Source organism: Brassica rapa, chromosome A04, assembly GCF_000309985.2.
Source record: "Brassica rapa cultivar Chiifu-401-42 chromosome A04, CAAS_Brap_v3.01, whole genome shotgun sequence".
Lineage (NCBI taxonomy): Eukaryota > Viridiplantae > Streptophyta > Magnoliopsida > Brassicales > Brassicaceae > Brassica > Brassica rapa.
In genome coordinates, this window is record NC_024798.2 from 19,667,982 (window position 1) to 19,682,374 (window position 14,393).

The 14,393-nt window shown below is 37.6% G+C and overlaps 2 protein-coding genes and 2 non-coding genes across 4 annotated transcripts; 3 read left to right on the forward strand and 1 right to left on the reverse strand.

Annotated features, from left to right (window-relative positions):
- The first annotated feature begins 1,508 nt into the window (after nt 1-1,508).
- LOC117133855 lies at nt 1,509-1,615 on the forward strand. The gene has a single exon (XR_004457896.1). It is a non-coding gene; the product is annotated as a small nucleolar RNA R71 (small nucleolar RNA).
- A 2,485-nt stretch (nt 1,616-4,100) lies between these two features.
- On the forward strand, nt 4,101-13,875 carry LOC103865750 (putative nuclease HARBI1). Its single transcript, XM_009143597.3, has 5 exons — nt 4,101-7,331; nt 7,669-7,863; nt 7,943-8,080; nt 8,224-8,313; nt 9,849-13,875. Exon 5 carries the CDS (start codon nt 10,593-10,595, stop codon nt 11,847-11,849), a length of 1,257 nt encoding a protein of 418 aa, XP_009141845.3. The 5' UTR covers nt 4,101-7,331; nt 7,669-7,863; nt 7,943-8,080; nt 8,224-8,313; nt 9,849-10,592; the 3' UTR covers nt 11,850-13,875.
- TRNAD-GUC lies at nt 4,309-4,380 on the reverse strand. The gene has a single exon. It is a non-coding gene; the product is annotated as a tRNA-Asp (tRNA).
- On the forward strand, nt 8,877-9,662 carry LOC117133382 (glutathione S-transferase T3-like). The gene has a single exon (XM_033289419.1). It carries the CDS (start codon nt 8,877-8,879, stop codon nt 9,660-9,662), a length of 786 nt encoding a protein of 261 aa, XP_033145310.1.
- Nucleotides 13,876-14,393: the final 518 nt, after the last annotated feature.

Below are 14,393 nucleotides of genomic sequence, written 5' to 3' on the forward strand. Positions count from 1 at the left end.
AGGTATCTCATACCTTCCGATCTTCACAGGGAGGTTCTCTAAGATGCCCACAGGATATTTCACTGAACGATCAGCTAACACCAGAGAGAGTCTACACTTCTTGTACTGAGTGAATCCAAGCTTCTTTGCAACAGACAAAGGCATCAAGCTGACACTAGCTCCCAAATCGCAGAGACTTTTCTCAAATACCATAGGTCCAAGAGCACAAGGTAGTGTGAAGCTTCCTGGATCCTCTAATTTCTCTGGAACATCAAGCCTCTGGATGATGGCATTGCACTCATGGGTAAGAATCATCATGCCTTCCATCTCCTTCTTCTTTGCAGCTACAACATCTTTCAGGAACTTGCTGTATTGAGGAATCAACATGAAAGCATCAATGATGGGCATTGCAACCTGAGCTTCACTCATTTGCTTCTCAAACAGAGCCTTGTATTTCTCTAGCAGCTGCCTCTTGAATCTACCAGGGAATGGAAGTTTGGGTTCATAGGGAGGAGGAACAAAAGAACTTTCACTTGCTGGAGTAACAACTTCACCATCCTTTACTGTCTTCTTCTCTTCTCCAACCTTTCCTTACCTTTGGCTTCCACTATCTTTCCAAGATCTCGTCATTGATCTTCTCATCAACAATCACCACTTCATCATCTATGTTGATGGCAACCCCCTCACCTAGTTTCTCAGCATCCTTGGTGAGGGTTTTAGGAGGTAACTGTTTACCACTCCTAAGGGTGATAGCTTTGGCCTCCTTGGGGTTTTGGTCAGACTTTCCAGGTAGAGATCCTTGCTGGCGATTCTGGTGAGTGTTCATGGAAGCAAACTGATTCTCTAAATTCTTGACTGTAGAAGCAAGGTGTGAGAATTTGTTGTTGAGCTCATTGTAGCTCCCATCAATCTTGGTATGAAGGTTCTTCAACTCATAACCAACATGCTTCTCACTTCTAGTCTGAGACTCCAAGATTTGTTTCAGTAAGGTATCAGTGCTGCTCTCTTGAGGAGCAGAGGAACCAGACGAGGGATTTTGCTGAGGCTGATAGCTGCCTTGCTGGTTGTTTCTTGGCGGATAGCCACTCTGTTGGTTGTTTGGATAGGATTTCTGTTGGTAGTTGTTGTACTGAAAGTTGGGCTCCTTTTTGTACCAGCTACCATTGTTGTTAATGAAACACAACTCCTCTTGACCTTCCAAACCCTCAACCTCATTGACAGCAAGTGGATCTTCCTGCTTGGAGTTACCAACAAACTTCAGCTGCTCTTGGGTGGCTTTTTCAGCAATGAGTAGGTCGATCTTGTCTTCCAAAGCTTTGATCTCTTTCCTCGTCTGCTTATCATCTGTTCTACTGCCTCTGTCGTGGTCTCCACTGTAGACTGCATCACTCTTAACCATGTTGTCAACCAGCTCCTCTGCATCCTCCTCAGTTCTCCCCAAGAAGAACCCATTACTAGCTGTATCCAGTCTGGCTCTGTACTTAGGGAGAGCACCACGGTAGAATGTGCTCAGCAAGCTCTCCTTAGAGAAACCATGGTGTGGGCATTGAGCTTGGTAGCCCTTGAATCTCTCCCAGGCTTCACTGAAACCTTCCAAGTTCTTCTGTTGAAAGCTGGAGATCTCGTTTCTCAGCTTAGCAGTTCTTGAAGTAGAGAAGAACTTCTCCAAGAATGCTTTCTTGCAGTCATCCCAAGTGGTAATGGAGTCACTGGGTAGAGACTTCTCCCACTGACGTGCCTTATCCCCCAAAGAGAAAGGGAATAGCTTGAGCTTGAAGGCATCTTCGGACACACCATTGGTTTTAGACAACCCACAGTAGCTGTCGAACCTGTCCAAGTGATCAAATGGATCCTCCAGAGCCAAGCCATGATACTTGTTGTTCTCGATCACGTTGAGGAGTCCTGATTTGATCTCAAAGTTGTTGGCTGCCACAGCGGGTGCTCGGATTCCCATTCTATGACCATGAATGTTGGGGCGGTCGTAAGTGCCAATGGGTCGAGCTGCTCGCTGTTGGTTTTGAGGTATGTCTCCCATATCAGTATCCAATCTCTGCAAGTGAGCCTGTTGCTCTTCTTCTCTTCTCTTTCTAGCACACTCTCTCTCTAAAGCTCTGATATCTGCAGCTCTTGGAACTAGGTTTGATGGACCCCTGCTCCTCAAGTGCATACACCTGTAGATTAAAGGGAAGTGAAGAAGAATCAGTAACAAAAGAAAATAAAAATGACTTAGTCTCAAGCAAGTGACTAAATCTCAATGTTTAAATCTACTCAGAATTTGGCAACGGCGCCAATTTGATGTTAGGAGTTTTCAAGGCTCCTAAGACAAATGTTGTAGTATAAAAGATTGTCGAACCAGTTCTGAGGGATATCAAAGCACCGAGAATGCAAGTACTCACTTAATCTAAGTGCAACAATGATTTAGATGGGTTTTAAGCTATGACTAAAACTAAAAAAACAATAACAGAATGATACTTTCTTAACTAAGGGAAAAGAGAACTCATGGGCATAGGGATTAGACCTTGGGTGATCAAGTATCGAACTAAGGATGGCAAATGATCAATCAAACTATCAACCTTAAGCCTAGACACAATTCTAAGCAAGCTCTATGTCTAGATGAATGCTCATTTGCTAACATATCTCAAACATCAAATGTCTTTGGTTGAATAATATGAAAGCAATCATTAATAACAAGTCTATTAGCTATCTTAGCATCTTTAACAACAAATGTCTTTGGCAAAGTATACTAAAAGCCTAGGAGAGTTGTCTCGGGCATTTCATCGAACACCTTTCGGGTGAGAAATGCCTAAGGATCAACTTTTGAGTGGCCAACTCAGAAGATGCATTATGATTACTCTACTAGCAAGGAAATATGAATGATCTACACTAAAACATCCTAGCTCTAACCTAATCACCCTTAATCTCCCTAACCCATGAATTCAAAAGGTGATTACTCACTAATCTCCATGATTCCTCTTAAACCCATATTGGATTTCAGATTAATCATGTAGAGAAATAGATAAGAAATCAACAAGAACACAAGAACATAACAATCAAAATCCAAGAGATGAACTTCTCCAGAGAGTTTTTGTGTATTTCTCAATAGATCCAAAAGATAATCTGCCTGGTGGCTACAAAAGATGTTTAAAACATAGGTTTTCCAAGTGTAAAACGTCCAAAATAAATTGCAAAAAGGTCCCTGAGAAATCATGATTTTCGGCAGCAAAATAACGCGGAGCGACTTGCAGGTGTCGCTCCGGGAAGTCGCTCCAGGGCCGATTTTTGGTGTCTCCGGGCGAGAGGTCGCGAGCGACTTTGGTGTGTCGCTCCAACGGGTCGCTCTGGATCGGGAGCGACCTTGGTAGGTCGCTCTGAGAGGTCGCTCCAGGCTTCGCTTCGTGTCGTCTCGCCATAGAGACGCGAGCGACCTCGGGGTGTCGCTTTGGGAGGTCGCTCCGAGAGGGGTGTGAGATGCGAGCGACCTCGGGGCGTCGCTCTGGGCAAGTCGCTCTGGGGGGGTTCTTTGGAGCGAGCTCATGACGTCGCTGCGGAACCTTGCTCCCATGCTCTGCTCGTCCAATGATCACCTATTTCACGTCCTTTAAGCTCCAAATGCATCCAAATGTCCCCAAGAACTCCATGTGGCACTCCAACACCTAATAAGGACAATGAATGCAAAATGCAACCTAGACATGGCTAAATCCTAATCTACATGATGAAAATGCTCATGGATGAATGGATAAAACAATGCAAATATGCAAGATATCAAAAATATTGGTAAAAAGAAATCCAGTTTTGAAATACGGGTCAGAATTTAGCATAAATTAAATACAAAATATTTTTTAAATATATTTTCTCATGAATATATTAATTTGCTTAATAAGTAAATGCAAATACAATAACATAAATATATAATAAGAAGTGACAAATACATAAGGTTTAAACAATTAATTAATTATAACATGTAAATTATAAAATTATTGTATTTGAAATAGTTATATAAATATTTAAGTATATGATTAACATTAAAAATATATACTACTTATGTTCTAAAACAATAATTTATGTATAGAAAAGTGAAAACAAACACCCGTGCGGTTGCACGGGTCAAAATCTAGTTATAGTTTAAGATGAAATTAACGTTTATCAAAAAGTCTTTGTAAACTCCAATATATCACGATGCATGCTGCTTAGCATGGAATTATATTATGTCATAGTAACAATGTCATAAGAAGGACCAAACTGAACGCTCAGTCCAACAGTTTACATTTTGGGCCTGTAATGAAAAAAAGGTAGAAAAAGGCAGAACAGCAAGAATGGAACAAAAAAAAGCGCCGTTGCCGGGGATCGAACCCGGGTCACCCGCGTGACAGGCGGGAATACTTACCACTATACTACAACGACTTTTGTTGATTAAAGTTCAACAAAATTATATATATCACATATATTTCATCTTAACATGTTGAAACAAAACAATGCTCCCACTATGTTTTGTTAGTTGATAACATCAAAAAATAAAAGGAATTATTTGGATTTACTTTCAAGCATATTACAACAAGAAAAGTTAAAACTATGTTATTTTGCTCGGGTCTGCAAAATACATTGTAAACTTTGTCAATTGATTATTTATTGTTGCAAACCATTTCAAATTTTTCTGACTTGTCTGGAAAAGAGAATGTTTTTGTGTTCAAGTTCCTTTTGCAAAAAAAAAAAAAAAAAATCTGGTACAAACATTAAAACTGCAACGAATATGAAACAATCTAAAAGCTTCACCAAATTTTAAAAACTACAAAATAGTTTAACTGTGATTAAAATTTGAAAAGATGATCAAATTAACAGATACCGGTCACCTTTTTTTTGAATAGTATCGATCACCTTTAATAAGTCTTGAATTATGTTCACTGATATGAATCAGAAGGGCCTAATCCGCTTGAGTCACTTATTCATAAGGCATAACTGATTTGAACATTAAATCTGCCAAATATGCAAATACAAAAAAAATGCTATTATATTAAGGAAGAAATGAAAACAAAGAGACTCTTTCGAAGATTAATGTTTCCGAGGTTTTGACCATTGACGGTTCAAACTAGCTAGTGCTATAGCGCTATATGTATTGTTCAACACATACTACTTTCTATGTCGCACGTGCTGCGCTCGTGGGTAACAACAGTGTACACCACACATGCTATGTGATAAAACAGTTGGCGTCTCACGTGCTATAGCATTGCATAACCGAGTAAACGAGAAAGAATTATTCCTTTTGCATGTGGACAGATAATTTTGGGCCATTCCCTTTGTTTTGAGAGTTTCCGAACTCAAGAATCTAGGTCTTATCTTTTGTTTTTCTTGATCCTTCTGTTGCTTGTTTTTAGATAACCACGATTAAGAGATTAACCTTAAAAAAGTGTAAATGTTCACTTTAAAATAAGGATTTGTAAATGTTCATATACATTTCTTAGGGCTGGACATGTAGGTAATAGATGTCAAGTTGAGTCGATTATCACTCATTTCGTAGTGATCATTTATTCTCTTTTTGAGTTGGATATTTTGAGATATTATAAGGATAGTTAAAGTTGTTTTTAGTTTCGTCGGTCGTCATTAGATCTAGTGGAAACTGGATCGTAGAATTTGAGATCATGCCAAAGGAGATTGCTGATATCATATTTTCATGTATTGATCTTTTTCTATAGTTAATTCTCGAAGACGCAATGTATTGAAATTATATTTGGATATTTTCGTATAAAATAATTTTAAAAAGCAGTGTAAAAGAGGTAGTTAACTTAAAGCTCACGAGATCCAAATGCGGGCGAACGTTGGAACAGCTAAATCCACGTCTAAGATGACAAGGGCTTATGATTACAAATATGATCAGCAAATATTCTCTTCCTATGCAATTTCTGAATTCAATATTATTAATTTATTTGTCTCCCTCCTAAGCTTGTTCAAAATCTATCCGCCTGGCTATACTAATCTTAACCTAACATCCATTTTGAAACTTAACAGAAAGTTGAGTCCAATTTTCTTACATCGAATAAGTCGATAATATACTCACGTAGATGATAGTCAATCGAAAGCAGAGACAGTTCTAAAACTAAAATTAATTCTCCAAATACTTGAGAAAACATTTTTTGAAAATTGTAGAAGTGTTGTAGAGACTACCGATGAGAGAAACTTAAACTGGCTTAATAATGAATACCACCAGTGCGGTGCCGCCAAATCCGCAAATCTCCATTGCATATCAATTAACAAAAGTGTACAATGTTACTTAGCAAACAATTCAAACTCAACCAAAATATCAACTTTACTACTTTCCTTTTGTAGTATTCTTGAAAGTAAATAACGCCAATAAAACTTGCACAAAACGCAAACGACTGACCAATTACGAAATAATATAAGGTGTGATTGGTGATTAAAGAATAAGAAAAAACATTCAATTCCTTCTGATTTTCATAAAAACACACAATTATTCATAAGGAATTAATTTTCTTTTCTATTTCTTATCTTTTTTTTTTGTAGAGAATAACAAAGCAAAATTATTCCTTATTATTTTTGAGGAGGAACAATCATTTCTACTCATTCCTTTAATTTTATTTCTCTTCATTCTATTTTTATTTGTTTTTAGTGTTCCTCAAATGGTCACCAGTCATACGTTTTAACAAAAATTAGCAAAAAAAAACAATACCAAACTGAAGATCCTTAAAATGCTTTTTATTAGAAAAATTGATACTTGGAGATAAAGAAAATGTTGAGGGTTCATGTGGATATAGTCTATATTTTTTGCTCTTTATTTCAAAACCAAATAGTTGGCTCTAGTCTAATTGACTATCTGAAAAAAAAAATGATTTTGTGAAGTCTCTTTGATGAACTGCAAATAAACAGGAAGAAGCCCTTTCGACTTAAGGGAGGGTAATAGGTTGAGAGTAACAAGACGTTATTTGATCAAGGTTAGGTGAAAGAGGCAGTAGTCAACCCCAAAGGTTGACAGATAGTATTACTTATTAGAGCAAGTCCATTGAAGGTTCAAAGGGGGGTCATGGGCTGAGTTTCATAGCATTTTTAATCCAAAAGAAAATGAAAAATGGGTCTTTATCTCTGAACCGGGCCGTTGGAGAGAGCCCGCATGAAACGAGTTCAAGCCACGTGGAGAAGAGTTATTGGCTGTTGAGACGCGCGTTGTCGACGGGGAAAGGAGAAGAAACGCGTGAATCTCCTCATTTCCTCCTCTCTCCAAAAAAGCTAGGGTTTGCGACTCGAGAGGCGATTGTTGTAGCGACGCCGACGATTCTTGTAGCGACGCCGATCCAGAGCAAAATTGTCCATCAAATCGACGCGTAGTGAGATCTCATCGACCTGAGGTAGGTTTTCGAGTTTGTGGCTTCGTCTGATTGTATCGATTTAGGGTTTTCTTTGTTAGGGTTGAATAGAGTCTGCGATCTTAAATCGATTAGGGGTTTTTTTTGTTAGGGTTTTCTTTCATAGGGTTCGATCCAATGTGCGATCTTAAATCGATTTGGGGGTTTCTTTGTTAGGGTTTTCTTTCTTACGGTTCAATAGAGTGCGATATGAAATCGTTTTGGGGGTTTCTTTGATAGGGTAGTAAAGCGTGTTTCTGGTGTGATATAGGGGTCGTTTGTATCATTCTGGTTTGATATAGGGGTCGTCTTACTTAATTGTTTTATCTTCCTCTTGCAGATGGATCCCGCAGAAGAAAGACGAAATTCAAAGAAGCAAAAGGATCACTGCGACATGTTAGGGTTTGTCGCGGATTCACAGTACGGGGTTCCAAGAAAGTGTGCTTGCGGCGGGAGAATCATTGACGAGGTTCGGGGGAAGGAAGACTACGACAGTCTTCCTGGAAAGCGTTTCTTCACATGCGTAAACTATGAGGTTAGTGTCTCTGCAATCATGTTCTTATAATATATGTAACTTGAAGTCTGTCTAATATTTCTTTTCTGTTGTGAACAAGGATGATGGGTTGCATTACCGTCATCCTTGGGTGGTTGCTGTCCAGGAAGAGATCAAAACGCTGAGCACGCGTCTGGATGAGGCAGAGGAGGTTGTGAAGGGGGTGTGGAAACTCAATAAACGGATTAAGGACCTAGAGGTAAGTGTACTTGTTACATTGTTTGTATCTCCTTGCTGTAGTTATCAACCTGCTCAAATATCTCCTTGCTGTAGTTATTTGTTACATTGTACTTGATGAGTCAGTAAGTTAAAACAAATCATCATTGTTGTTTCCATGTCCAGGAACAGGTTTCAACCCTCTCCGAGCAGGTTGATGATCTCACTGTCGAGGTGGGTACCCTTGAGAAGGTGTGTTTCGACTGATAATCAGAGGTACATATAAATATTTGCGTGAATTAATAAGTATAAGTAGTTAAAAGTTTGCGTGAATTAATATGTAGAACTTGCTAAATGTTTGCGTGAATTACTAAGTATAACTAGTTAGATGTTTGCGTGAAATATATAGTAGAACTACCTAGATGTTTGCCTGAAATATAAAGTAGAACTAGGTAAATGTTTGCGTGAATTAACTAGTAGTCTGGGTTGGTTGGTTCATCTGAATGTATGAATTTATTGTTCAACTAAACTGAACTGAACTAGTAGTCTGAGTTGGTTGGTTACTGTGATTGTATTAATAAGTTAGAACGAAAAGTACAGCGTAATTTACTCTGTGTTGGTTGGTTGGTTGCTCTAATTGTGATGAGTAGTTGATTGTATTAAGTGGTTGATTTGATGTGTAATGACTGCTCTCTGTGAAGTAGTTGTTCTATACTCGCTTTTATATTGAATGTTTTGCAGTTAGAGTTTAAATTTTCTCTCTTGTGGTAGCTTAAACTAGTTTAAATAGAGTACCCAAACCCCATTAACCTAAACCATCAACCTAAACCATAAGAAAAATGGATCCCTTTACCATAAACTCTCCCGGGTTTACTTCGCTCCTAGCTTCGCAGAGCAGTCCAGCAATGGACTGCGAGTTTGCTGAGGCAGTAGCCAACTCTCCCGGGATAGTGAAACCGGTCCTAAAGAGAAAGTGGACAACAAAAGAAGACCTAGTGCTCATCAGTGGGTGGCTGAACACGAGCAAGGATGCTATTGTCGGTAACGAGCAGAAGGGAGGATCCTTTTGGAAGAGAATTGAGCTCTACTTCAATTCAAGCCCTCAGCTCACTGACTCAGTTCCTAGAGAGTGGAGTCAGTGTAAGCAGAGGTGGGGAAGGGTGAACGAGCAGGTGTGCAAGTTTGTGGGGAGTTATGAGGCGGCTTTGAAGGAGCAATCTAGTGGTCAAAATGAGAATGATGTCATGAAGGCTGCCCATGACATCTTCTTTAATGATTACCATGCGAAGTTCGCCATGGAACACTGTTGGAGGGAACTGAGATATGATCAGAAATGGAAGTCATACTCCAAGTCCAGAGATGCCGGGAAGGAGAAAAGGAAGGAGAACGAAGAGGTGATGCCTGAGGAGGAGGTTAGACCGGCGGGTGTAAAGGCTGCGAAAGCAAGCAAGCGCAAGCGGCACGGGAATGAGGCTGCTTTCGATCAAATAGAGAGCATCCTGGCTGCGAGAAAGAAAATATCCCAGCAGAAACTCCTAGATCGTCTCCTAGCCAAAAATGAGACTGATCTATCTCCAAATGAAATCAGTCTCAAAAACAAACTCGTTTCTGAACTGCTAGATTGAATTGGTTAACTACTTTTTTTTTTTAAACTTTGTTGGTTAGTAGATTCTCTGTTTTACATTATTTAGTTGCATCAATATGATTGAATTGGTTAACTTTGTTGCTTAGTAGAATCTCTGTTTTACATTATTTACTTGGTAGAATCTCCAAGAGTTTTAAACTTTGTAGTTTGATTTTTTTTTTTGCAGGTCACGGGATCATCATGTCTGGATCACGGGTTGCTTTGTCTGATGTTGCTTGGCTGTTGTTTCTTTTTCTCTACGGATGCAGTGTACTATTTTGTTAGTTTGTACACTGCTACTATGTTATGAATTCACGGGTTGTACTTTGTTTCTACACTACTCTCATGTCACGGGTTTTATGTAACAAACAAGCATATATTAATATGCTCTCTTCACGTATGTTTCTATATGAGAACTCAACTTCTTCTCATTGTTTCTCTGTCTGAAAAGAAAAATTTCATTGCTAAACTTAAACAGTTCATATAGTATTTGAATCGCACTTGATCTACTACCAACGAAGAACACAAGAGCACTTGAACATTTCCTCTTCTATCTCATTTCGAAAGAGTAATCGGGTATATTTCACTACTTGTACATTACTTATTCACTAGAGTAATCGGGTATATTTATCTTTTTGTAGTTAAACATTGGCAATAAGTTACTAAAAACTGACATTTTAAAAATTGTAAAAATTTCATGAGTTTAAAATTTCACTAATCTATAGTTTAAAAATTAAAATTTCTTGAGTTTAAAACTGATATGAGTTTAAAACTGACATTTTAAAAATTCTAAAAATTTCATGAGTTTAAATCTGACATGAGATTTTGTAAGTAGAGTATGGTATTGTTTAAAACTCTATATAGTTTTTCGATTTTGTAAGTAGAGTATGGTATTGTTTAAAACTCTTAACATTTTAAAAATTAGGGAAAAATGTCAAGCTCCTCAAATGATGAAGTATATGAGGTATTTGAAGAAATGGTCGACGAACAAATTGATGATTTCATGGACTCCGTTATTGCCAACAACCCGAAGAGACGAGGGTATATCGAAAGAGATCGGGAACAAGGACACAATCAACTATGGCACGACTATTTTAGCGAAAATCCAACATACCCACCGGAAATGTTTAGGCGGCGTTTTCGAATGAACAAACCTTTGTTCCTTCGCATTGTCGAACGCCTAAATAATGAAGTTCCATACTTTCAGCAACGAAGAAATGGTCACGGAAGGTGCGGCCTATCTGCACTTCAAAAATGCACTTCAGCGATACGAATGTTGGCATATGGTAAAGCCGGAGATGCGAATGACGAATATCTCCGACTTGCGGCAAGTACTGCACTTTTATGTTTGGAAAATTTCACGGATGCGATAATACTATTGTTTGGAGGTGAGTATCTAAGAAGCCCTACACCAGAAGATCTTCAAAGACTACTTGACGCTGGAGAGGCACGCGGGTTTCCGGGTATGATAGGCAGCATCGATTGTATGCATTGGGAGTGGAAAAACTGCCCAACGGCTTGGAAAGGTCAGTACACACGTGGTTCAGGAAAGCCGACAATCGTCTTAGAAGCTGTGGCATCACAAGATCTTTGGATATGGCACTCATTTTTCGGATTACCAGGTACCCTCAACGATATCAATGTTCTTGATCGGTCACCAGTTTTTGATGACATTTTACAAGGTCGAGCCCCTAAAGTTAAGTTCAAGGTCAACAACCACACTTATCGTATGGCCTACTATCTTACCGACGGAATTTATCCTAATTGGGCAACATTTATCCAATCCATCAAACTCCCTCAAGGTCCAAAAGCAGAGTTATTTGCTGAACGTCAAGAATCCACCAGAAAAGATGTCGAACGGGCTTTTGGAGTATTGCAATCGAGGTTTGCAATTGTTAAGAACCCAGCTCTACTATGGGACAAGGAGAAGATAGGAAAGATAATGAGAACTTGTGTCATATTGCACAATATGATAGTGGAGGACGAGCGACACGGATACATTCAAATTGATACATCTGAGTTCGAGTCTGGAGAGTCTAGTCGAAGTTCGAAGGTGAAAAGTAGAGAAAGTGTCAATGTCCCTATGCTTACCATTCGCAATCAAATTCGAGATCCACATTTACATGAGCGTTTGAAAGCTGATTTAGTTGAAAATGTTTGGGAAAAATTTGGTAATCATGATGAATAATCTTTGTATGTTCATGAATTCTCAATGTATTGAATAAAAACTTTTAAGAAATATTATAAAAAATTTATGAATTGAATAAAACCAAACTTTATTCCATTATATTGAATATTCACTTTTCAAAATTTAAAAACCAAATTTATTTCCATTTGATTGAATACAATTCTCATTATATTAAATATTCACTTTTCAAACAACAAAAAAATTAACGTTTTTCTCAAATAAATAATATTATTTTATTCTTATAAACTCACTTTCAGGTTCATTGATGGAGAAGCAGTATTGATCCGGGTTCATCACTATTCAGACCCCACCATTAAATTAATAAACAATACTTATGAACCCCAAGAGGGGGTTCATTGATGGACTTGCTCTTACATACTTATGAAGCAAAGAGACTTCACATTTGAGTTGAACGGATGATCCCTTTCTGTCACTATTTATCCTTATAGGCTTTCGGCGGGAAATTCGAATGATAAGTTTGGCATGACATTTATAGATTTTCTTTGTTTTTTTTTCTTTGCTTTGGTTCTTGTTTAGTCCACTCCAATTATTATTTACTCTATTATCACCCAATTCAAAATTCGGTATAAGGTAAGTTGCCCCAACCATTCATCTGCTCTTATTCGTATTCAATTTTTATTCTACAAAAGATTACTTGTTTTATTTTAATTACTTGTTTTTTCTAATGGTCTGTGGAATGAAGACAGCTACTGTAAAGCATATGCTGGCAGACACAACCCACCTTCAGTTGCCTCCCCGCACGCGCTATTCCTTTCGTGTGTAACCCAATTCCCTTAAGCTCTGCTGATCTGCTCTCTCACTGCCCATAATTTTTTAGTAAAGACCAATCTGATTAATCCCGTCGGGAATTACGGAATAAAAATGGATTCCACCGCAGTTTCTCTTGTTCTTATTACAATATCAGCAGCTTTCTCAAACATTATTTAAAGAAACAGATTTACATAAACGCATTAACGAAGTTTATAATATTATTGTGGGTGGGGCTCTTAGTTTTTAATAGTAGTATGATAATATAAGTCAGACATTTGAGAGTAGAGTCCGGAGACAATATATGCAACTAGGGGCGCACAATATTTGGCATAACATATTAGTTTATTAAACTATAACTTTTTAGAGTTTCTTTCGTTTAAAAATGCTGTTTATGTTTTCTTGCTTCTATACATATTCCAAAGATAAGAAAATAAAAAGAAAGAAGAGAAGGAAGATCTGTTCCCGCTCTTTTGACTTAACGGTGCTGTCCTTTTCGGCAGGTAAAATCTGGACCCCACCACCATTTCACTTCTGTCTTTTTCTTTTTTTTATTATATGTCTCCCTAAAATATCTAGGGCGGGAGATTTATACAGTTTTATACAAAACGTCAGACGGAGAAGGAGAGGGACGGATGACTGATTAAAAGCTGAAAATACCACGTCAGCTGTATTCAAATTTCCTGAGTGGTCACGAGATTTCTATGAACCTAATTTCAAAATCAAATAATGAAAGAATACAAACCTACATAATAGGGGCCTTCAGTGGTTACCAGAAAGAAAACCGATTAACCCTTGGTACTTAATCATGTGCCGGTTGGTTATAGGAAGTTAGTTGCAATTAGCGCAATTATTTAAATGTGTATCAAAGATACTTAATGCAGCGTAACTATTCAGTAGTAAATGTAATTATAAATAATGGGGGAAAAGCAGGTAGAGAAGAGGAGAAAATATGAGAGTGCAAATGATGAGAAGGATTTGCATGAGAAAAAGAGAGGAAGGCGTAATTATGAAGTGTTCTATGCTTTTTATTAGCCCACATAATATACTTTTTAAATATAAATAGATACTACAAAGACTGAGATTTTGTTAAGAGGGTAATTAAAAAGATTACAAGACCCATGAAGCTGTAAATGACAACTTAACTGGGATTAAGTGGGTTCCACCTGTTTTCTGATGCATGCCTCGTGCCATACACAATAGAGTAAAGAGTAATTCTTGGGTTCACCCCCTAGGGTGAACCTCTAGGTTCACCAACCAATAGTGTTTGAGTATTTGATATTTGATATCTTTTAAAAAAGGAAACAACATTGAATTTCCAAATAAGATTATCTTTTTAAAATAAAACAATAAAAATACATAAAAATAGTTACAAAAAATAAATAAATAAATATTTTTAAGTCTTCAGCAAAATACTAAACCCTATACCCTAAATCTTAAACCCTAAACCCTAAACCTTAAACTTTGGATAAACTCTAAACGTTTGAAAATCTTAAACCCTAAATCATACATTAAAAACTAAATTTTAATAACACTAAACCCTAAATCCTAATCACTAAACCCTAAACCCTTGGGTAAACCCTGAACCCTTGGATAAATCATAAACTGTAAATCAAAAATATTTAAAATTAAACTATAGAGATTATGATTTATCCAAGGGTTCAGGGTTTACCCAAGGGTTTAGGGTTTAGTGATTATGATTTAGGGTTTAGTATTATTAAAATTTAGTTTTTAATGTATGATTTAGGGTTTAGGATTTTCAAACGTTTAGAGTTT

Bases quoted from the DNA above. Each gene is read 5' to 3' on its own strand.
- LOC117133382 (XM_033289419.1), top strand. From the start codon at position 8,877: ATGGATCCCTTTACCATAAACTCTCCCGGGTTTACTTCGCTCCTAGCT.
- LOC103865750 (XM_009143597.3), top strand. From the start codon at position 10,593: ATGTCAAGCTCCTCAAATGATGAAGTATATGAGGTATTTGAAGAAATG.